The 23,437-nt window shown below is 42.4% G+C and overlaps 1 protein-coding gene across 2 annotated transcripts in view; it reads left to right on the top strand.

The window, feature by feature from the left end:
- Positions 1 to 22,954, top strand: part of Snx25 (sorting nexin 25) — a 105,743-nt gene extending 82,789 nt beyond the window's left edge. For both annotated transcript variants that reach the window (XM_031339711.1, XM_031339713.1), the window contains exons 10-19: positions 918 to 1,079; positions 5,597 to 5,728; positions 7,715 to 7,855; positions 9,969 to 10,082; positions 11,149 to 11,313; positions 14,759 to 14,876; positions 17,710 to 17,776; positions 20,593 to 20,774; positions 21,600 to 21,700; positions 22,394 to 22,954. In XM_031339711.1, the coding sequence (XP_031195571.1) occupies positions 918 to 1,079; positions 5,597 to 5,728; positions 7,715 to 7,855; positions 9,969 to 10,082; positions 11,149 to 11,313; positions 14,759 to 14,876; positions 17,710 to 17,776; positions 20,593 to 20,774; positions 21,600 to 21,700; positions 22,394 to 22,474 (1,263 nt within the window). In that variant the 3' untranslated portion in view covers positions 22,475 to 22,954. The remainder of the gene's footprint in view (positions 1 to 917; positions 1,080 to 5,596; positions 5,729 to 7,714; positions 7,856 to 9,968; positions 10,083 to 11,148; positions 11,314 to 14,758; positions 14,877 to 17,709; positions 17,777 to 20,592; positions 20,775 to 21,599; positions 21,701 to 22,393) is intronic.
- Positions 22,955 to 23,437: the final 483 nt, after the last annotated feature.

The following is a 23,437-nucleotide window of genomic DNA, read 5'->3' as shown; positions in this document are numbered from 1 at the left end:
AAAAAAAACAATGTGGGGGAAGTTAAGGAGAAAAGAGCAGAAGAGAAGTCCCAAAGAGGCCCCTGCCATATCCACACACAGAATCTAACCTGTTGACTGATGGCCAAGGCTTTCCCAAATTACACTGCAGATGCCAGTTATCAGTAAAGTATCTGCTGGTTTCCACGGTGCATTTTCAGGAGCAGCACTGAGCAAAGTGACACTGAAATCCTTCTAACTAATAGTGCACATTTGAACATTTTCTAATGAATTTTTTAATCATGTTTTCACACCCATCCCCCAACTGCTCCCAGATTCTTCAACCTCTCCACATATACAAGTTTAATTTTGTGGTCTTGGTGTCTCTCTACACTGCCCTCCCCAAAACACAACAAAAAAGCAGGAGAAACACACATGTGTGCACACAACACACACACACAGAAATCAAAACAGGCAAAAGACCAATAACAAATATATGTGCAAAACAAAGCAAAACAAAATTAAAAGTCCACAAAAATACCATGAGTTTGTTAAATGTAGATATTTATTTTAAAGTACTTCATAGTGCTGTTGGAGGACTGGGGAGGGTGGGTCTCTGTCTTGTTCAGAGATGGGGAGAGAGAACATGCCAATGGAAGGGTGCTACTTTCAATGCTTCCCTCGGCCCACAGTTCCCTTGGTCATAACATTTGGGAATTGATCCATGCATGGGGTTACCTTCCCCTGTTGGCTGTTAGATGTTTTTCTTTTCATACATCTTAACACCTCTTACATTGGTTCCAAGGATAACAGCCTTCTGAAGGTGCTTCTGCAGTGTCCTTCTCTTCCCAGGAATCTGGGGTCTGGGGACCGGTTTATAGTAAGGGTGACTAGTGATTTTTTTGTGTGTGTGTGTGTGTGTCCTTCTAAGATATTCTGGCTTCCTGTTTGTCTTCTAGGGTTCAGGAAGTGAGGCTGGTGAGGAAGCTGTAGAAGGCACCAGTGGGGTCAGTGATCCAGCCAGCTTTGCTGTAATCAAACTCCGAGAGCTAAGTGAGAAACTTGAATATAAAAGGCAAGCTCTAAGTTCTATTCAGAATGCACCAAAACCTGATAAGAAGGTAACTGTCTTGCTCTCTGAAAGTGTCTTTGATAAATAGTTTTCAGTTTGTGCTGAGAAGTGTCAGTTTCCTTAAGCATTGTAAGCAGGAACAAGTTCCATTGTTAGTTTGTGCTTCTACAACTTAGAGAACACCATGGAATTTAAAAGCAAACATTTTGCTAAAAGCCAACAGGATTGACAATTGAAGCCATTAGCTATTTCCCTTTCACTGCAATTCTGAACACCTGTTAAGTTTGGTTCCAAATAATTTGATTCTTGTCTTTGCTACATGAAGAAAAGGCACTATACTGTTTTTCTGCAGCATTCTAGGGACTGGAGAAATGGCTTGGCAGTGAACAGCATTTGCTGTTCTTACAGAAGACCTGGGTTCAATTTCTAGGACCCATAGGATAGCTCACAACTATCTACAACTCTACTTCCAAAGGATTGTGACACCCTCGTCCTTTTTCTGTATATGCACAGTGCACAGATGCACATGCAGGCAAGCAGTCATACACATTATATAAAATAAATATGTATTTAAAAAATTAACTTAAAGAGATAATATAAACAGCTTGTAGCTGACGAGACAACCCATGGGTAAGAATACTCATTGCTGTTGCAGAGGATCCAGGTTTGGTTCCCAAAACCCTCATGGCAGCTATTACTCCAGGGACAGAGGATTTGATGCCCTCTCAGACCACTATGGGCACTGCATACATGTGGTGCACAGATGTGTACAGGCAAACACCCATAAACATCCAAATGAATGTATCTGTTTCTAACAGATGTAAAGAGCGGGCTAGAGGGCCCTTGTGGGATGGAGCACTTGCTGTACAGTGTGAGGGCCTGAGCTTGGACCCTCAGCACCCACATAAAAGGCAGGCAGAGTGTCACCTGCCTGTGGGAGGCAGATCCTGGTGCCTGCTGGCCAGGCCGGCTGCCCAAATGATGAACTGCAGGTTCTGTGAGATACCTGCTCCCAAAATAAGGTGGAGAGTCACTGAGGAAGACACCTGATGGTGACCTGTGACCTCTGTGTGTGTTACACATGCACACATTCATTCGTACACACACACACACACACACACACACACACACTTACTTTTCTCTTTAAAGAGAAGCTCACAAATTGGTACTGTTTTTTGCCTTGTTTTTATGTCTCTTTGGAGTTCTACAGTGTTTTGATAATGTAGGTGTAATTTGTTCTAATGAGTCTCCTCTGTCCTGAACATGTTGAGGAAAACAACTGTGAGTAAAAGAATTTGAATAAATCAAATAGGGTTTTCCTCTTTGGTGGTACTTTAATACTTTTCTCATGAACAATCAATGATTTTATAGTACGAGAATATTTCTAAAGCAATATTGTAAGGAAACCAAGATAACATAAGAGGGAAAGAAGTTTGGAAATTGCTTTAATCGCCCTTTATGGTGCCAAAGAAAGGAGACAGAGCCTAGGTTTCCAGAGTCATCATAGGAAATAGATTTATGTTTTTTCCTCACATTGGAGCCACCCCAGTTAGTGTGCATGGGACACAGAGAGCCCCATAGTCTTCCCTGATGTCATCGCATGATAAACAGCATCGGCTGGCATAGTGGTCTGTATGGTAGTGTGGCGTGTTCCCAGAACAGTTGTGTCTGTTCTAGATTTACCTCATGCTAAATTAAAATGTGTCTCCAGGAAGCCATATGAACGATGAGCTGGAGAGAGTTCAGTGACTTATTCTGTGTGGGTCATCAGGTGGCTGAGAGGCACTCTTCAGCCTTTCTTGAGAGAATTTCTAATAACCGTGGGCTAAACATCCTGAGCTGTAATTACATGAAGGATTCTCAAGTGATTGGAGGCTTCAGTGATGTGGTGGCTTAATCACCAATCTCTGATCCCAGGGAGGGAAGTACACATTTCCTGGTAATCAAATTGTGCCTGGGCTGTGTAGGGAGCCCTCTCCTGACAATTGTGCTCAAGGATGGGGATGCCAGGAAGAGCCTCATCTGCCTTAAGTCATCCATGTTTGAAAACATAGATTATATAAAGTATGTCTAACACTGGGTGTTATTTCTTTATTTATATTGATGTTGAAAAGACTTTGGTAATCTAGTAATTTACAGATATCCAGAGAACTCTGACCAGGATGTTTGGTTTGGTTTGGTTTTTCTGAGTTAAACATGAATCAATCTTTCCTGTGCATGTACCCACAGTTCTCTCCTCACTTGGGGCTTGGCTTAATGTTCTACCTTTCAGATCTCTTTACCATCAGTATCATTAACTGTTGCTTCACTGTATTTCTTTAGAGAAATTCTGATCTGATGCAAACTCTAGGTTGTTACTGGGAGTAAATCATTAAGCTGAAAGAGTTCTATAGAAGCTAAGAGTAGAGTTATGGTGCTCTGCTGACCACTGTGAAAAGCTAGCAAAATGTCAAGCTGGCAGGATGGCCCAGTCAGTAAAGTGTTTGCTGCACAAGCATAAAGATCTAAGTTCAAATCTGCATTCCCATGTAGAAAGCTAAGCATGATGATGTACATCTGTAGCCCACAGTACTGGGATTGCAGTTAGGTGTATCCACAGAGCTCTCAGGCCAGCCAGGCTACCCAAAATGGAACAATGAGCTCCAGGTTCAGTGAAAGCCCCTTTCCCTTTGTGGAAAAGCAGTTGAAAAAAGCTACCTGACATCAACTTCTGGCCTTTGTGTATGTACAAAGTCAGTGTAACAGTCTGCCCCAGCCCACAAGAATTACACATGCCACTCTATGAAAAAAACCAACCATGGCCTATTATTGATGGTAACATGAAGGACAGAGGCATAGAGGTGGTGCTCCCATGGACACCATTGTCCCTTGGATATGGTGCCTCCCATAGTCTTCTGCAGCAGGAAAGGAAGCTGCTCCCTGTAAACTGCATGCTTACATAAGCCTTGGCATGTCTTCTGAAAAAAGAGACATGACATCCAAGGAGAGCAGAAGCATAGCCTTCAAGGTACAGTCTGTGTGCTGTTCACCGTCCATCCCTTTCCCTTGGCTGCTGTAGAGACTGCTGCTGCGAACACTGGTGTACAGATACTGCCTCAGTCCTGTCCACTGCTTTCAGATTCATACCCAGCAGTACGACTGAGGGCTCCTGCTAACAGGTTCTCATGTTTGGAGCTGCAACCACAGTTCTCTTGTGCTTGTACCACTTTATAGCTGAGAAGGGTTCCTGTCTCTACCCTTCAGCTTTCCTCTCTCTCCTCTTACGGTTTTTGATAGCCCTCATCCCAGAAAAGGGGTCCTTAGAGTGTTGACTTGCATTTCCTGATGTATTAGTGCCACCGGCCATGTTTTTATATATCTAGTAACTGCCTTTATATATTCTGTTTGAAAACATGTGTATGCAAGTCTGTCCCCCCCCCCCTTTTTTTCCCAAGACAGGGTTTCTCTGTGTAGCCCTGGCTGTCCTGGAACTCACTCATAGACCAGGTTGGTCGAACTCAGAAATCCGCCTGCCTCTGCCTCCCAAGAGCTGGGATTAAAGGTGTGTGCCACCGCTACCCGGCCTGTTTCCCATTCTTAAAGTAGGTTGTCTGGTGTTGAATTTCAAAAGTTCTCTTTATGTCCCGACCACTAAAGCTTATAACATATATTGTATCATTGAGTGTGTTATATGTAAGTATTCCCTCCCATTATATGCTTGGCCTCTTCACTGTTTTGATAGAATTTTAAAGATAAAATTTAAAAAGTAGTGTTTTTCTGTTCTTTTGTTGCACGTGCCTTTAGTGTCTATAAGAAATTGCAGCTTAATCTAGCCTTGTGCTCCACTACTCCTATAACTTCTGTGGTTTTATTTTGTACTTTGTGCTTTTGTCTCTGGGCCATTCTTAGTTAATCTTGAGGTCCACCATCATTCTCTGCATGAGGGCATCCAGTTTTCTGTTGGCGTTGGTTGGAAGGCTCTTGTCCTTTCACATGACCACGTGGTTGAGTTTTTATTCAGGGCTGTGAACTCTACTGATTGGCCTTTATGCCTTGCCTTGTGCCTGTCTCACTGGCTTTAAGTATTGTCCTTTTGGAAGTTTGGAAGCCAGGAAGTGTGAGTCCTCTAACTTTGTTTTCATTTTCAAAATTCTTTGGGGTGGGGGTGAGGTATTCTTGCAATCCCATATGAACTTAGGGATGGGCATTTTTTTGCATTGAAATTATGATAGTGATTGCATTACACACATGGACTGCACTGTGTGATGTAGCTGTCACTGCAACAGTATCAAGTCTATCAGGTCATGAACTTAGGATCTCTTTGCAAATATTTGTCATTTTCAGTCATTCTTTTATTGGTGTTTTGTAGCTTTCATTTATGGAATGCTTCCATTTCCTAGGCTAACACCTGAGGGTGTCACTCTTTCAGGTGCTGTTTGAAGTGAGGCTGTTCCTATTTTGGATCATCCCTCATTAGCACACAGAAGCACAACTGTTTTGTGTGTTGATTTTGCATGCTGCTACTCTGCTGATTTGCATAATCCTTGAACTGTTCTCATAACTCCCAGGTTGTTTTTCTTATGGTAGATTATTTCCAAGTTGAAGGATGAAATACTTCTAATAGAGAAAGAATGCACAGATCTTCAGCTGCACATGGCACGAACAGATTGGTGGTGTGAGAACCTGGGCCGGTGGAAAGCGTCCATCACCAGCGCAGAGGTATCATTGCTGTGGATGTTCTGTACGCCAGTTTTCCCTGGAGAATCAGGACTGCAGATCAGAAAGTGCACTCGTTCTTCCAGCCACCCTTGTCCACTCCCTTCTTCCCTCTATTTGCACTCTGGTCTGCTTGTGCATAAGTGGGGATTGACCATCTTCATGGTGTGGGTCTGATCTCAGTATTTCTGTATTTCCATAAATGGAAGTATTTGCATGATAAGAAATGAAGATTGTAATCATCTTTTATTGTTCCATTTTGTTCACATAGATCTCAGCCATAAGGCCTTTAATAATCAAATATTTTTTTCTCTTGTTATTTGGTTCTTTGAGAGGTTTGAAGGATACTCATTTTCCCTTTATTTTTCAGTGTATGTTAACTGTATAAAATAATGGATCTCATTTTGGTACTTTCATACAAGTATATAATGTGCTTTGATCATTTTCACCCCAACTTGCTTTCTCGTTCCCTGCTCTACACCCTTTCATTAGACTATAAAATAACTTTCATTAGGAGGAAAGAATTCATAAGCATTTACTGCATGGTTACTGCCAACAGCCTTCCTCCTCCCAAGTTAGGTGGAAAGCTCGGAAAGAAACAAGTCATACCCACCATACTTCAGACAAATAGCAAGGTTGTGTGTGGTAAGCGTGATGGCATAATGTTTCCTCCCATTGTTCTTTCAAGTGGCTTAGCTATTATGCTCCACTCTGCCATCATTTCAGCAGCTTGATGGCTAAATGAGAGAGAACTTAAAACTTACAACGTTTACCTCTAGATACAGCAAACCCAAAGCTTGTTCTCCAAGGACTGCTCTGTAGCTCCCACTGTGTGTGAGGGCTCATCAGGTGCCTGAGGGCATTTGTGAGCACTCCCATTGACCTAGACTGTGAAGCCAGCTGTGGCCTAAGGAAGACTGTGCTCAATCTTGGAATGCCATTTTAAAAAATGTAACCGTTGATAATTTCGCATGGTGATTGACTCAGGAAGTATTGCCTATAGGAGGGAGCCTTTTCAATTGTACTTAGAGCTGCATGAGCAGATTAAAATCTTCCAAATGCAGATGTGGAAAGAGGGAGGGGCAACCCCCAGGAAGTACTTTCCTCACAAAGCACTTGGCTCCAGTAAGCAGTCCTCATTTCTGGAGGTGGGTGTGATACCTTGATCACTGTAAAGATTAGGGAAGAAGAAAGAGGCATCACCAGGAAATGCTGTGTAAGATGCATGCCTTGACATCATGCCAGCTGAGCCTGTAGCCCACTTACTAAATGTGTGAAAAGTTGGCTATTTTGGGTGGGCCTCCACTTCCAACCTACATAGTAGAATAGTAATCCTGGCACACATGGTATATGTACTGTCCATGAAACCTAGTGTCTTTTTGCTTTTATTTTTGAGTCTTCTCTAATTTATGACATTAATTCAGGCTTAGATTAGTGTAATCACCCCTTTGTGTGTCTGTGTGTGTGTGTGTGTGTGTGTGTGTGTGTGAATTATGTAAAGTTGTTAGTAAAGAACCTCTACTACAGTAACTGTTCTCTGCTTGTTGTATCACCAGGCCAGGGTGTCTGCATTCTGAGGGGAAACAAAGCTAAGCATTCACTCACTGCCAGCCTCACTGACTTGGGCTCCTTTGTTGTAAGCCTGAGGTACCCGCTCTCTTCTCTGGCTGGTTTCCTTCTTGGACTTCTAATCTTTCTGACTTTGTTTTCTGTCTTGTGATAGAAAACCTGCTTCTCATGGGCTCTTCTGATTTAGACCGACTCAGATAATCCCCCTTATTTTAAGATCTATGATGTCATATAGCATGATCTAATTGCCAGAGTAAGATCAGTCATACTTAGAATCCCAGAGTTCATTTAGCACACCATGTAGGGCAGAGAGGAAAACTGTGTGTGTTGACAGGTTTGCTAAAAATTCTCTGAGGCATCTGCTTGTCATGACTTAAATTTCTTTGTTTTTTTGTTTTTATTTTTGTTTTGTTCTTTCAGGTGACAGAAGAGAATGGAGAGCAAATGCCTTGTTACTTTGTCAGGGTAAATCTACAAGAAGATGGAGGAGTTGAAACTAAGAACTGGACCGTCCCAAGAAGGCTCAGTGAGTTTCAGAATTTACATCGGAAACTTAGTGAGGTATGAATACTCTTGAACACAGGCTCGTGAACACGTGGCTGTCGAGTTTCTGAGCATGAAGAGATTTAAGAGCACATGCCATTCATAAAGGAAAATGAATTGCTCTTTCTGCATGCTCCTGATGCATTTTCAGCCTGGCATTTGGAAATGACTCATAGATCAAGCAATCTAGTCTACTCAGGACAGATGGTTGTCTGATTTCATAATAAATTGCTGTGGAACCCCAAAGATGTAAGAGACCAGGGGTCATCTAGGGTCAGTAGATTTTAAGCTGCATGCTGTAACCCTTTAAAGGCCGTGTGTCAAAGCAGTAAAAAGAGTTATAGACTGGAGTCAGCAGAGTGGAGTGGCTAAAAATACTCAGCCAGAGAGCTCAACCAGGATCCTAGATCTACCATTTCCTGCTCAGGAGGATTAAGGGAGTAAATGCTACATAGCAAGTAGAAGGCTATGTGGTACACAGAAAACACTTTAGTGATTCTGTTGCTGTTAGTAATAATGAGAATTGTATTGCTTTTATTTACATATATGATATATAATATAGATGTAGTTATTATAAATGTACATCATGGTTTGTAAACTAGCTTGTATTTTGTGTGTTTTAGTCAAAAAGTTTTGGAGGCCACCAATCTTGGTCAGTTTATGTATTTGATAGTTGAGGAAAACTAATTCTAGGCTTTAATTGACTTGCAGGGTGTGCGCATAGTAGTCAAGTCAGGCTTAGAACCTAGTTTGTTCTTTCCCTGTTTCCTCAGGCAGTTCCACTTTCCACAGAAGACAAGTTCCTCTTACAGCAGCAGTCAAGCTGACTTTCAGGCCGGTTTTCTCTTTCTCAGAGTGAACTAACACTGGAGAGGCCATGGTTGCCTCTTAGGTCTCTCTCTTGCCAATGAAGGGTGTCTCCTTCCTTTCATTTTGTCTGGGGTAATTTCCAACACCCTTAAGCAGGGACTCCCAGATGCTAACTTGTCAAGTCCTCTTAAAAGAATATTGGCCAAAATCTGAGTGCTGTACTACGGTATTTCACAGGCTGACTGTGGTCACTGTGTGAGTGTGGAGAACAGACCTTTATCTCAGCACAAGAATGACTAAAGCGAAGTATCAGCTTAGCTGGTTAATAAAAACAAAAGAGGAGACGGAGTTTGACATAAAATGGGCTTGCAAAATAAATGTTCTTGAAACATATAAAGGTAGCCCTACCACAACATTGTACAAATGAAACCATATGAAATCCACGCGTGGCCATTGACTGTTGTCCCCCATATGGACTGCTGGCTGGACATGTCTTCCCTGTCCACTTGCTACTGTGAGGTTCCTGCTGCGAGTCCCTTTGCAGTGGCTCATAAACAGTGGAAGCAGCTTTCCAGTTCACTGCCTCTTTGCTCCTCTGAATCGCCTGAGAGCCGTAATAAGGGTGAACCAGCACACACTGTACATCTAACACAGGTCTGACAGATGGAGGGCTCCACCGCAAAAGGAAGCCTGCTGTTATTATTTTATTACGACTAATATATTGAGTCTATGGTCTGTTTTTGGAAAGCAGTTACTAGAGCTCTTATCTATGTTTTATTCTTCTTTCCCTTCCTACCTCTCTCTCTCTTCCCTCCTTCCCTCCTTTCTCTCTTCCCTCCCTCCTTCCTTTCCTTCCCTTTCCTTCCCTTTCCTTCCTTTCTTTCCTCCTTTCTTCCTTCCTTCCTTTCTTTCTTTCTTTCTTTCTTTCTTTCTTTCTTTCTTTCTTTCTTTCTTTCTTTCTTTCTTTCTTTCTCCTTTCCTTGAACAAGTTAGAAACACATCTTACAGTATAAAACCTTGTGTTCTGGGCTTCCAGCCCTGTGTGATGAGCTGTGTGCTGTTCATGTGTCCATCCAATGCACAGTACTGTCCTGTTCCTTCAGGTTATTTGGTTACAGTGGTACATTTTAGCAGGATATGGTGATACATGGCAGGAATCCCAGCTTTAGGCATGCTGAGACAGGAAAATCACAAGTTCAAGGTCATGGTGGGGATAGCATAGAGGAATAGATCTATTTGCTTTGTTCTAACTGTAATTACAAACTTTCTTAAGATTAAAATGTAGTTTCAAAAGAGTAACATTTAATCTTTCTTCCTACAGTGTGTCCCATCTTTAAAAAAAGTCCAGTTGCCTTCTCTCAGTAAGCTGCCTTTCAAATCTATAGATCACAAGTTCCTGGAAAAGTCTAAAAATCAATTAAATAAGTTTTTACAGGTAAGCAAATGGAAAGTATTGGATATGAGGGTCAGATCTATTTGGAGCTAAACTGTCACTATCCCAAGAGCTTGCTAGTTTTCTGTGTTTTTCCACGGCATTCCCAGTTTATGTTGTCAACCCCACACATGTCTCCCCTTCACCATACCTGCTCTAAAGATGCCTACCCCCTCCCCAAATCATCATTTCATCAGCAGTTGATGGCTTCCTTTAGTTTCTTTACTTCCAAACCCTTCCTCTTATAACACCGGATAAAAAACACATACAGCTATTGCTAATCTGTATTACAGCTATATTAGCTCACATATAAACTTGATTACTGACAGGGTGTGCTGGAGCACACATTTAATCCCAGCACATGGAAGATGGAGGCAGGTGGGTTTCTGTGAGCTCAAGTCCAGTCTGGTCTATATAGTGAGTCCCAAGCAGCCAGGGCTGTATAATGAGACCCTGTCTCAAAAGAACAAAACAAAACAAAAACAAAAACAACCAAAGCCCTTAGTTTATACTTGTTCTTTCTCCTAGGCAGATAAGTATGTATGGGACTCCAGGACTTCCAAGCTTAAGGACCAGAGTAAACAGTTACATGTCTGTATGAACAGTTGCTGTCTGGAGAGGGGTGGCACAGCTAGACAAGAAAGCCACTGTACCTGAACATAGACATTAAAGCTTCTTTTGTGGCATCTATGTATAATATGCAGATTTTAAGTTGGTCAGTTACAGACAATCAAGTTTTCTTACAAAATCAGTAGCTCGGGATCTTTGAGTTGTATGCAAAATAAGAATTCTCACGGCATGAAGCAACACTAAGCACTGTCTGCACACTGTCTTCCACAGGCTGAGTTGTTAGGCTGCCATCATTTATTTGCATTTAAGACCACTGGCGAGTGATGTAACAGTTTATTTCTGAGAAACAGCAGCCCTTTGCTTGCTTGCTTGTTTTATTTAGAACTGTGGTGAAGGTGAGGCCATGCCATAGTCAGTGCTGTCTAGTTTGCCTCGTAGCTTTCAGCAGCCCAGGTAGTTTTCTGGGTAGGAGTAATCAATCCTCCTCCTTCCTCCACAGAACCTGCTTTCAGATGAAAGACTGTTCCAGAGTGAAGCACTTTATGCCTTTTTGAGCTCTTCTCCTGACTACCTCAAGGTCATTGATGTACAGGGGAAAAAAACCTCCTTCTCATTGTCTTCGTTTTTGGAAAAACTTCCTCGTGACTTCTTCTCCCATCAGGAGGTGAGTAGTCCAGAGGAAGGCCTGGTCAGTGCAGTCCAGCAGGTAGCTTTCTGAAGCTTGTTCGAAAGGAGAGATGCTGCTGAAGAGCAAATGCATCTGCTTCCAATGGTCATGTTCACATTTTGGCGTCAGTTACTTAGGCATCTACAATGCAGATATACAAGGATAAATGACAGGTAAATATGTGGACTGTGAACAGGAAATGCTGCCACAGCAGTGTCTCAGGATGGGGAACAGAGTTAAGGCCATCAGGGAAGAAGTTGGCCTGTGCCTTGGGACTGAGGGCTCGGGGAGGAGGGTGTGTCCGTGGGATAGAGGGCAGCTCACTGGACTAGCCTGGCAGGTGTCTATTGTGTGCTTCTGGAAGATAAGGCAAACGTATTGGCAGGGTAGGGGCTGAAGCTTCATTCTTGGACAAGGAACATGTAGAACCAGGAAGAACCTGGCAGCAATGTGTATGGAGAAACAGCAAACATATTCAGTCTTGCTATACCCACCCGTCTACTCCAGTCAAATCCAAAATATTGGGGGTAAAAGCCTAATTAGGATTAGAGGCAATAAGGATCCAAAAGGAGTTCTGTGCCTCCTGGATATTCAGACAGTCACTGGTATCTCCTAACTCAGACGTGTTCCAGATTAGTCTTTCCAATCGTCAACACGCCCTCTTATTTTAGGCATAAAGGTACCCCAAGAAATGATTCATTGGGCATTGTTTCCTGGCCAGCACAATGTTTCCAATCTATCCTAGTTTAATACCAAGCTGTCCCTAGCTTGGAATTTCTCTCAAGGATTCTGCCTTGCAAGACAGGTTTTCCTCATAGCTAGCAACAGAGGTCAAGCACATTCTTCAGGGCAGACCCACAATAGTTAGAACTGTTTTACATACTAGAGAGTAATCGAAGGGTTTCCACTCAAGGACTTTAGCTAGAAGTGTTAGGTCAGAACTTCCTAGTCATTGCCTCCAGCAGAACCAGAGAATTAGCATAGGAATATCAAATTAGCCCCAGCAGGGAGGGGCACCATTGGTCTTCTGCCTGCTTCACAACTGGATGAGTGATCTTGGTCAGTAAGATCACTGACCTTGATGTGTCACCTGCCTACGTGACTCTTGTCATCTGCCCTGCTTTCTGTATACCATATAAGCCTGCTTTTCACTTTGTATAGAAGGACTCGCACTAGGACTTGCACTGGCGCTCTGACTAGAACTAGAACTTAGATGGGCTAGGACTCTGACTCATGCAGTCCACAGTCCCCTGGGCCCAGAGCTTTTGGGTGGGTGGGGGGGGGTGTAGCACCAGTCCAGAGGAGATAGCTGCTGCTTTAGACCCAGTGTGTTTTAGATGGCCTCAGATGTACCTTAACTGCTGAACTGCCTGATTTATCATTTCTCTTTTGCAATGACTGTAAAAGTCTGATGTCATTTTTAAGAAATACATTCAGATCCTGTACTTCATGTGTCAGCCGGCCTGCGCACAGTCTCATAGTCTGAATCTCAGGCTGAAAGGATGTACAAACTTTGTTTGCTGTCTAGCAAATTAGAAGATGCTAGCCTCTAAAATCTGCTTGTTTATCAGGATTGGTTTGTTGAGTGTGCACAGAGAGAGCGACCATGAACTAGAGTGTGGTATTTAATTGCATTCTGAATTAGGAAGAGAAATACCCACATCTCTATTCAATCTCAGTGTGAAACCCCTGTCTTTGGGGCTCCTCTGACACCTCCTTCCTCCATGCCTGCTTTGCCCTGGCTAGCTTTCCTCTGCTACCCTGTTTTAGATGTGGATTCCTTATAAATGACTTGGTCACTACAAAATTGTTCTCTAAAGTAATCTCAGTGCTCACCTTCCTCAACCCCTCTGAAGTATTTAATGTTCCTGGACTGGTGAGAAGCTGGGGAGTTTCAGAGGATTCCTTGTGCTTCCAAGAAACTCTGTTGGGTTGCTCACCAGATAACACCCAACATCCCATAATAAGTCTCGTGCCTAGTTTCACAGCCTCAGCTTTCCTTTTAAAATTGTATTGAAGAATTTTCATATGGTGTATTTCAGTCAGATTTTTCTCCCTCTCCAACTCCTTCCAGATCCTCCCCTCTGCCTTACCCAGTGTCACCCTTTCCAAGACAACAAACAAACCAACCAACCCCCAGTCCCTGAGCCTTGAGAGGGATTTGATGAAGACAACCTGTTTAGGACTGAGTGCTCCAAACTCTCTCCCTCTCTGCACACTGTCCAGTCATGGGTCTGTGGTAATTGCCATCTGCTGCAAGGAGAAGCTTCTCTGCTAGCAACAGTAATGACAAACCTGTCGTGAGGAGTCATTTTATTGCTGTGCTGTTTTTAAGTTAATGGTAGGAGGTTTTCCCCTAGGTCCATGATCTATGTACTCTCAGAGTTTTGGCTTCCTTAGCAGTGTCAAGTATGAATTCCATGTCATGGAGTGAGCCTTAAATCCAACTTAAAAATGGGTTGGTTACTCTCCTGACAGTTGTGCTATTGCACTAATCTGCCTTGCAGGCAGGTTACTGTTGTAGATCTCAGGGTTTGTAGCTGAGTCATATTGATAATTATCTTTCTTGTCTGGTATCATGCAGAGGATCTTTCAACACAGTAAATTTTAGCCAGTAGTAGTGAAGCTTCAACTTAATTCAACTTAACTTCTCTGTGTTCAGGGACATAAGTATGATCTTCAGCAACAGGGTCTTACCATCAAGTTGTGGTGAATAACCAATAGCTTCGGGAATAACCTGTGATGTTCAGGGGTGTCCACGGGGCCTCTTTGGCCAGTGACCCAACAAATGTAACCCATTTTTGGCTCTGGAGTTAGTACTTTCCGATTTGTTTGTTTGTTTGTTTGTTTGTTTTGAAGACACTAGAATGGCAATCTTCAGCTTTTCACTGCTTGGTCTTTGGGCAGCACCTCATCCTGCCTTGGGAAAACTGCCATTTCTGTATGTCAGTCTCCACAGACCACAGACCACTGTCAGCCACTGAGAGTCTGGGCCTCATTGCATTCATGTGCACCAGCCTGGTGCCTGACATATAGTCAAGTTTGAATTGAAATATATAGATCAGGAAATGAGACTAGCTAAAGTGTATGGTAGATGCTTGAAGCAAAACTTTAAAAATATCTCAATTACTTTAAAATACACATATTTTTAAGAGAAATGAATTAAACACCATTTTGGTTAAAAGTCTTTTAAAATGCAAAAAAACATCTCATCATCTTTTGGGCAACTGTATTACAATTCCCTGATTATTTAAAGAATGTCCTCCCCAACCCCCCAGCCCCGGTTAGCTTATTTCAAGCTTTGAATCTGGCTGTAGAGTCAGGCTGTCCCCTGAAGGTGGACAGTGGTAGAGTAAGGGTAAGGTGGAAGTGGGCAGCTTGGAGTCTGTACTTGAATTCAGCTACATTTTCCTGGGTACATGACCTGCTGCCGATCCTGCAGGAGGAGATAGAAGAAGACAGCGACCTATCCGATTACGGGGATGAAGTGGATGGGAAGAAGGATGCCTTGGCTGAACCGTGTTTCATGCTCATCGGGGAGATTTTCGAACTTCGAGGAAGTAAGTCTCTTTGATGAGCAGTGGGATTTATTGATCATTGCTCTGCTTCTGTCATGTATTTGATGTATTCGTATCCATGTGTTCATTCATCTAAGTCATACTTTAAAGACACTTCAGGTGTCACACTTCATCCTTGGTGCTGAAGTACAGCCTTAGGACACATAGAATTTCTGTGTCCCTGAAACTTGGCTTCCAGGTGTACTCAGCATTGTACTCCTCTGAATTAAAACAGAGAGAATGCTGGGAACTCTTTTCATGTGATTCAGTATAGTTTCATTGTCTTATCACCAGAACTTACTCAAAAAATGACTTGCAAAGCCTGTGATTAAAGTGCACTTTTGATGCCTGGGTAATGTTGTGGATAAATATCATATATCATAAGTGTATATTGAATAATTTCAATAACTAAAGTTAAAGCTAAAATAAACTTTACAAATGGAGGCTAGCTAAATTTCTTAAGAAATGGCCATGATATAATAATAACATTCAAATATTAAAATCTTTCAGGTGAAAAATTTTTTAGCCTTGTAATGTAGAGTCTTTTAAGATAGTTGCTGATCTTTAACTTAATCAGTATCGTCAGTATTACACTCAGTCTTTCTCTCTTCAGTGAAATCTTGCCCACAAATCTGTACATCTTTCCATTTCTCACAGAGGTAGGAACAATGAGAGTGCAGCATCTTTCCTGGTAGCATCTTTCCCATAAACTCCAAGAGATGAAAACACTCTTGAGCCTGTGTCAGAGCCAGTCCCAGGCCTAGGAGGATGCTGAATGCTGGCATTTTAGCCTGCTCATCCTCCACTGAACTTCTGCTCAGAGCATGTTTGATTTTGTCAGTGACATTTCTGAGAGAAATAAATAGAATGCCTTGATAATGAGACGGGATGCATTTGCCATCAGCAGACACTTTAGGCAGCTGCAGCTGCCTTCATGCTTAGAACAGGCATGACTTTAATAGGAGTCAAGGGATCATTTGGGCAGGTGGGGGCTGGGAATGAGGAAGGACAGGACAAGTACTAGAGTGAGGATACCCAGTAATGAGAGGGAACTCAGCAAATGTCTGCTTCCTCTTTGTGTTTGGTATACAGAAGGACCTAGTAAGGCAGAGTCTTATTTTAAACCCCTCAACTGTCAGGCATTCTTCCTAGAGTTACATCTGTGATTAGACCCGCTGGCTATGAACTCTCTCTCCTGACCTAGAAAGGCCAAGCAAATCTATCATCATGAACAGAAATGTTCATTCTAGCCTAAAGGCCAGCCTAAAATAAACACATCTACATACTTGGTGCTATTCCAGAAAATACCATACAGAGGTTCCAGGCATCTCTGAGTCCAAGGCTTGACTTTTATTTGGGGGTGGTTAAGTTTTTAACTAGGCATTGAGATTCATTCAGAAGTTAGGAATGCCCTTCGATACCTTGATCTAGTGTTGGCTCTGTGCCAGTTGCTGCTCTTGTGTAATCATCCTTGGGAGAGGGTCTTTGGAAATTTATTCCTTTTAATTTTCTCTACTAGATCCAGAAGGCCTGAACGGTTGGCTCCATTGTGGCCAAGTCTCTGTTTTTTACTTCTTCCTTTGTTAGTTGCCAAACATTCAGGGGCTAGAGATGCAAATATGAATTTTTAAAACTTGGTTTATATTAAAATTTATAAACACAAAAATATAATATTTTTCCTTTTTTGGTTTACATTAATATTCTACATCTCTAAGTCTCTATGTTAGTAATAAAAGTTATGATAAGTAGAATCCATCATGCACAAAAAATACCCTTACTTGTGGTATTTTAGGGTATATTAGGGTATTTTAGACTGTCTTAATTAGGGTTTCATTGCTGTGAAGAGACACCATGATCAAAGCAGCTCCTATAAAGGGAAACATTTAAGTGGGGCTGGCTTACAGATCAGAGGCTTACTCTATTATCATGGTGGCAAGCATGGCGGCACACAAGCAGGCATGGTGCTGGAGAAGGAGCTGAGAGCGCTAGATCTTGATCTGCAGGCAGGAGACTGTGTGTCACACTGCTTGAGCATAGTATACCTCAAGCCTGCTTCCACAGTGACATACTTCCTCTAGCAAGGCCATACCTTTTCCAACAAGGCCACATCTCCTAAAAGTGCTACTCCCTATGGGCTGAGCATTCAAACACATGAGTCTATGTGGGGCATACCTATCAAATACCACAGGGACAGAGGAGTACAGGCCCACTTTAAACTCATCCTCTTCCAGATGAAGGGCCTAAGGTTCACAAGGTGATGTATGCTCAGCTGCCCTAGAAGATGTTGCAGGAAAAGAATTCACATTTTATTCAGGACTCTGATCTTAAACTTATCATTTCTTGCCCCCATTTGAACACACAAGATATAAAAGTACACTGTTGAACAGACTAGTGTACTCCAAGCAGTCAGGGCATCACTTCATTCACATTTGCTAAGGTCTGCCAACATTCGAATACAGACATTTCTACTGAAAATTCTGTTAGAAAATTGGAAGCAGAAATCTACAATAGGAACTGGGCTGTCTGCTGTGGACCAGCCATGCTATCAGCAGCCCAAGGCAGCTCTTCTGTACAGCTCTTCTGTAAAGCAGAAGAAGAGAGGAGGGAGAAACCCTTTTCAATCTCACCTCTTCATTTGCCTACTGCAAAAAGAGACCTTGGTCAGAGTTTCCTGAGCAGGAGTCCAAACTCAGACCACTCTCCAGAAAGTGGATCCTGTGATCGATGCTTAGATTCAGACTGGATCAAAGGAAAAGATTGTATGCCTTGTTGAGCTGTGAAATTGTGACGCTTGTAATATCCTATGATAAATGTTCTCTTCTGGCTTATATTTTAGTGTTTAAATGGGTGCGAAGAACATTAATTGCTCTCGTTCAGGTCACTTTTGGAAGAACCATCAACAAGTGAGTTGTTCAAAATTACCATTACCCTTTGTCTGAATATTGAATTGCCTTTTGGTACAGCAGCTGATGGGTTTGAGAAGTGTCCTTCCTTCGTATTTTGATTCTGATACAATGCTGAGGCTGGTAAGGAAGCACATGCATGGTGAACAGATGACAGACATTTGAGCTATTCCAGCATTCACTTTTAGAGTTGAAGTAGTATTAAAATGTCAGCTCTTCATGTGTGGATATCCATGGTGGAGGACTCTGTTTAAGCTGCATCACAGTATCCACTCATATAAAGCATTTGCATAAGTAGTCTCCTATAGGACAGTTTAGAACTGTCCATAAAGTGTTCCATATTTGACATTCAGTCACAAAAGCTCTGGGTCTTCATGAGAACTCATGATCAGCCTGCATTACTTGCTAAGAAGCTCTTGGTGTTGCTCATGGCTGCAAGAGCAAGCCCTCTACAGCAGTCTGAGCAAATGCCTTCAGAGATTAGTGCTGCTCCCATCTCAGTGGGGAGGAGACAAGTGATGAGACAGTATGGCTTCCTGAGCTCACCCCTGTGCTGTTCTGTAGAGTTAACCTGCCTTCTTGTCTAGTGACCTCGCCCTGTTTACGGTATCTCTGTGCCTGGAATTTACAGCTGCCACTGTCAGGTTCTTTAAAATAACTACCCAAAATAAAGTAATTTCAAGAGATGAGCGTTAGGACTTTCTGCAGAATAGAAGTGTGAGTGAATGTCTAAACATTTAAAAAGTAAACCAGTTTGTATATAGTAAAGTAAGTTTTGAGGTGAAAGTATTGGTTTTCCAAGTGAATAATTTACTGTTGAGCATTGGTGAAAGTTGTATTATGTAAGCTTATATACAATTCTTACAGGAAATACTATAACGAGAACTTATTTTTTGTTGATCTATATGTATTCCTGGTGGTCGCAGCAAACATTTACTTCTGTTTTATTTCTAAAATTTAAAAAAAAAAAAAGGAACTTATTTTTTTTGTTGATCTATACATATTCCTGGTGATCACAGTAAACATTTACTTCTGTTTTATTTCTAATTAAAAAAAAAAAACAGTTCAAGTTGTTTGTCAGAGGCTTGCTTAGTTAACTTAGTGTCCTTAGATTGGAGGAAGGGCCCATTTAATGCATTTTTTATATCTTGGGAAAACCTCATTAGTACTGACAGGCTTTAGATTAAGAAACTCCCAGGTGCCTTCTTCCCCCTCATTCTTGAACTTGCTAATGTATTTTCCTTGTCAGATTCAGCAAATCATGTGTTCTTCCCTGTTCCTCTGCTGACAGTGGCCCCTGCTCATAAATGAGCAGCCGTGTTTGTGAGTGGCGGGTTACTGCAGGGAGCCTGAGGAGCCTCTTGCAGGAAACTTTGAGGTTGTTCATGCTGGGGGGGCTTGCTGCATGGCAGGGACTATGGTGCCTCTGGTACATGCCGTTTGCCTTCCACAGAGGCCAGCACATCTTAAAATTAAGTCATAGTGTTTGCCAGCCTCTTGTCTTGAAGCCACCATGGTTTCACATGCTTGATTTGCTTCAAAGGCTTTTGGGTGATCAAAAGAAAACACTTGGGCACCAATCTTTCCTAAGAGTTGCCTAATGTTCAGTCACAAATTGAAATCTCTTCACGGAGTGCAAGTGGTTAACCCAGAGCAAAACTACAGACAAGTGTGTTGTTGCCAGCACAGAGACAAACAGGAGGCTGGCCATTACTTTTTAAGACAGAAGTCCTTTTAAGCAGATAAGTGAGTTTCTTTGTCTAGATTTGAATTGCATCATATTTGGTCATGTTTGGTTTTTCATCGTGAAACAGGTAACAGCTCAGTTTGACTCAGTTTAATCCTTTTTCAAAATTAATTGATCACTGCGTGTGAAGTGGTGAGCTTGGAGCATCCGCTCATTCCCAGGGAGATGTCACAGAACCCTTGCTCACTCTTAAAAATCTGGCTGAGTCGGGCTCCTATGAGATTACTGTTGGCATTAGTTAATTAATGAGTCCCCACTCCTGGGCCTCCTAACCTAGGATGAGCCTTATCCTCTCCAGCCACTCTCCTTTTCAGCCTGACAGCGACTTCTGGGCTCTTTGAACTGTGTTCACTTGTCTGTTGCTAAGGAAATGGTTAAAGTTTGATCTATGTAGGATTATATAGAAGTCTTACCTAGGTAAAAGCCATTTCTGCACAACTGTGCTGGTCGAGTATGCCCAACCCAGGTTTCATGCACATGACCCTTTGGAGTTGACTTGTAGTGCTAGATCCTTGAAAGGCATCCTTTCTCCTTGCCAATGAGCATAATGTGCTCTCTGTGGGCCAGAATATTTTTCCCCAGGACTCTCTGCTGTAGTCACTCTAGGAGGGCCAGTAAAAAAAAAGCATGGCTCTCCTATAGGACTTTAGGGCCCAAGGGTGTTCCTTTTCATCAGTCTCAGGAAGTGGGTTCGGACTTCCAATTTATAAGGGTCATGGAGAAATGATTAATGTCTGGGGAGCTGAATCCTCAGATAGATATCACTCCTCTCTCCTCACCTCTACTGTTTGGAAAAAAGGGGCCGCTGGAAGTGTGAATCCCATATTCTCTGTGTGTGAAAAAAGAAGAAAAAAAACCAGAAACTAATGTTAGCCCAGCCCCAGGACTGAGTTGGTCATCCAGTATTGCTGGAAGGAGCGCTAACTTTCGCGGCCGCAGTTATAAAGTAGATTATTCATCAGACATTTAGCTCAGGCTGTACCTTAACCCACCCACTGACAAATGCCTTCTGAGAACACAGTATACAGGTTTTGCAAACTTCATCCAAGCAATATTTATCTCTTGAAAGGCAAATCCGGGACACCGTGAACTGGATGTTCAGCGAGCAAATGCTAGTTTACTACACTAGCGTTTTCCGGGACGCTTTCTGGCCAAATGGGAAACTGGCTCCTCCACCAAGAATCAGAAGTGTAGCACAAAGTCAGGAAACGAAACAGAGAGCACAGCAGAAGCTGCTTGAAAACATTCCAGGTGAGGCCTTAGCCTGAGAGAGGTGGGAGAGTGTGCTCACTGGGAGGCGTTGTTCCCAGCATCCCCCAGGAGACTACTCATCACCTGCTCAGAGACAAAGAAAACCTTAACAGCAACTTTCCATTGCTAATATCACACTTTGTGCTTTAGAGATCAGGCTGAAGTTTACCATGAAACTTTAGAAATGTGCTTAAAAACACACATATATTTTAATTACTAAAACAAGTAGTAGTGAATACTAAAATTGAAGCCTTCAAGAATGTTCTTCAGTAAAAAAAAACTAAAACTTTTGTTTTAAACGTTCAAGAGGACTGGCCAGTTATGTCTGCCAGGCCTGAGTGCTTTACTTTCTGTGTGTTGTACTGTATCACTTGAGGACAGAAATAGTTTTTTCAGAACTCAAGATACAAAGCACTTGTCAGCAAGGTGCCTACTATTGTCACCTTGACAGGAACTGGAATCACTAAGAGACAAGCCTCTGGCCTCTGGGCATGCCTTTGGGAGATTGTCTTGATTAGGTTAACTGAGGTAGGGAGCCCCACCTTAAGTGTAAGTGGTGCCCTCCCCTGGGGCGAGGTCCTCTTCTGCAGGAGAAAGAGGGCTGACCACCAGTCTGCTGCTCTCAGCTTCCGGACTGTGGGGCAGGGTCATCAGCCTACTTGGGCTCTGGCTACTGTGGGAGCCAAAATAAACCCTTTCTCCTTATGCTGCTTCCTTCATCCAGAGTATTTTAGCACAGGCAGCAGAGGTACCAAATATACCTAGCACGGGCACAGCCCTGAGTCCAACCCTCAGCACTGCAACAGGACATGTTTCTTTTCCCAGATACACTTCAGAGCCTTGTTGGACAGCAAAATGCCCGCCATGGTATAATAAAAATATTCAAGGCGCTGCAAGAGACAAAGGCCAACAAGCACCTGTTATATGTGAGTAAACAGATCCCCAGAGGACTCTCTATTAGGTTGTATATTTCTGTTATATGTGAGTAAGCAGGTCCCCAGAGGACTCTTTATTAGGTTGTATATTTCTGTTTGCACACTAGGATACAGTCCTTCACCTTCTGAGTTACTTTTATCACTTTTAGCCCTGGGTCTGTGTTTTATGTATCCTTCTGTCTGTCACCTCGTTTGACTGAGATGATGAAGGGGTGCAGCAGTGCTCAGCAAACAGTCAGCTGTCTGCCGTCTGAGTTAATGTCTCTACATGACTGTATGCTTTCTGTTATTTCAGCAAAAGAAGCTGTTTTCTGTTCCTTTTTCTGATTAGAATTAACATCAGCTAGGTGTGGGTGTACATGCCTACAGTCTACTACTCAGGAGATAGAAAGGCCCATGTGGGCTACCTGACATGTTGTCTCAAAATAAATAAATAAATAAATAAATAAATAAATAAATAAATAAATAAAACAAAACCAAAGAATAAGTACCAATCTATAACGTGACAGACGGAAGGCTGTGTCTAATAGCGCATAGGATAAATCTGGTTTGTGTAGTCTGATCTCCTTTTGGGGCCACCTGTCTTCTGAGGATGATCTCTGAACTCTCAGTAGATGCTCCTCTCAGACACAGACATTTTGAGCACACCCTTACAGCCTCTTCTTTGCCTTTCTTTCTGGGCAGGTGCTGATGGAGCTGCTGCTGACAGAGCTCTGTCCTGAGCTGAGAAGTCACCTGGATCAGTTCAAAGCTGGTCAAGTCTGAGATGGCACAAAAGCAACCGCCAGAGAAATGTCTGTGTAAAAATAGACATTAAACATTTTCCTCTTTTGCACAGAGGGCCTGACAAGAACTATAGTGATTTTTATTTCTGTGCCTCCCTCTAGTTTTATGTGAAGTGAGCAGAATCAGGAGGAGGAGGACAGATACTGTGGTAGGCAATAGAAAACAGACTTTAAAGCTCAACATGCTGATTGAAGTACAATGTTAATATGTGATAAGATCATAGGAAATATTTTAAATATTTATGAAAAGTTTTGTTGTTAAATGACAAACTCTGAATATTGTACAGTTAATCTCCTCACTGAGGATTCTGAACATTCCTGTGTCTCACATGTATTGAAGACCACTGTTGTGCAATGCTTGGTATAAAGTTATTGTGAAAATTTTATTGTTTTTATTTTTACCAAAGATTTCCCATAGTTTGAAGCATTTGAAGCAATAAAACATAAAAATGAATTCCCAGTGCTCAAAGGTGTTATGGCTTTAGTTACCAAAGGAGCTTGGGCCTGTGTAACTCAGATTTGTGGAGAAGCTTTTCAGAGAAAGCGGTGGCCACTGTGCAAGCAGGGCAACACTTGCTACTGATTAGTAAAAGAAAGGCGGGCAGTGAGGAGTAAAAGAAAGGCGGGCAGTGAGGCCCTGGGGAAAAAGGGTGTGAGCTGAGCCTGGGAGCATTAGCCTCACAGGCAGGGAGCAGAAGAAGGGAGTTGCTTCATGGAGTTGAAAATTCTGTCTTTGCACCATGAGGATGTTAGGTGAGGTCCAGGGTGGGAACTGTCCCAGTGATAGTGGGACCATGGACAAGTCACTGAATCCATATTCTTGGGCTTAGTCACCTGGCAGTAGTAGCCACACACTATCCTTTCTCTAGTTTCTAGAAACACCAAAAGCAAAAGGCCAAGTTGCAATCTGAATGAAAGAAAAAAATAGGTTTATTGTACTAAT

This window comes from Mastomys coucha, unplaced genomic scaffold (assembly GCF_008632895.1).
Source record: "Mastomys coucha isolate ucsf_1 unplaced genomic scaffold, UCSF_Mcou_1 pScaffold22, whole genome shotgun sequence".
In the NCBI taxonomy this organism is placed as follows: Eukaryota; Metazoa; Chordata; class Mammalia; order Rodentia; family Muridae; genus Mastomys; species Mastomys coucha.
Note: the sequence above shows the minus strand (reverse complement) of the source record. Positions and strands in the feature narration are given on the sequence as shown.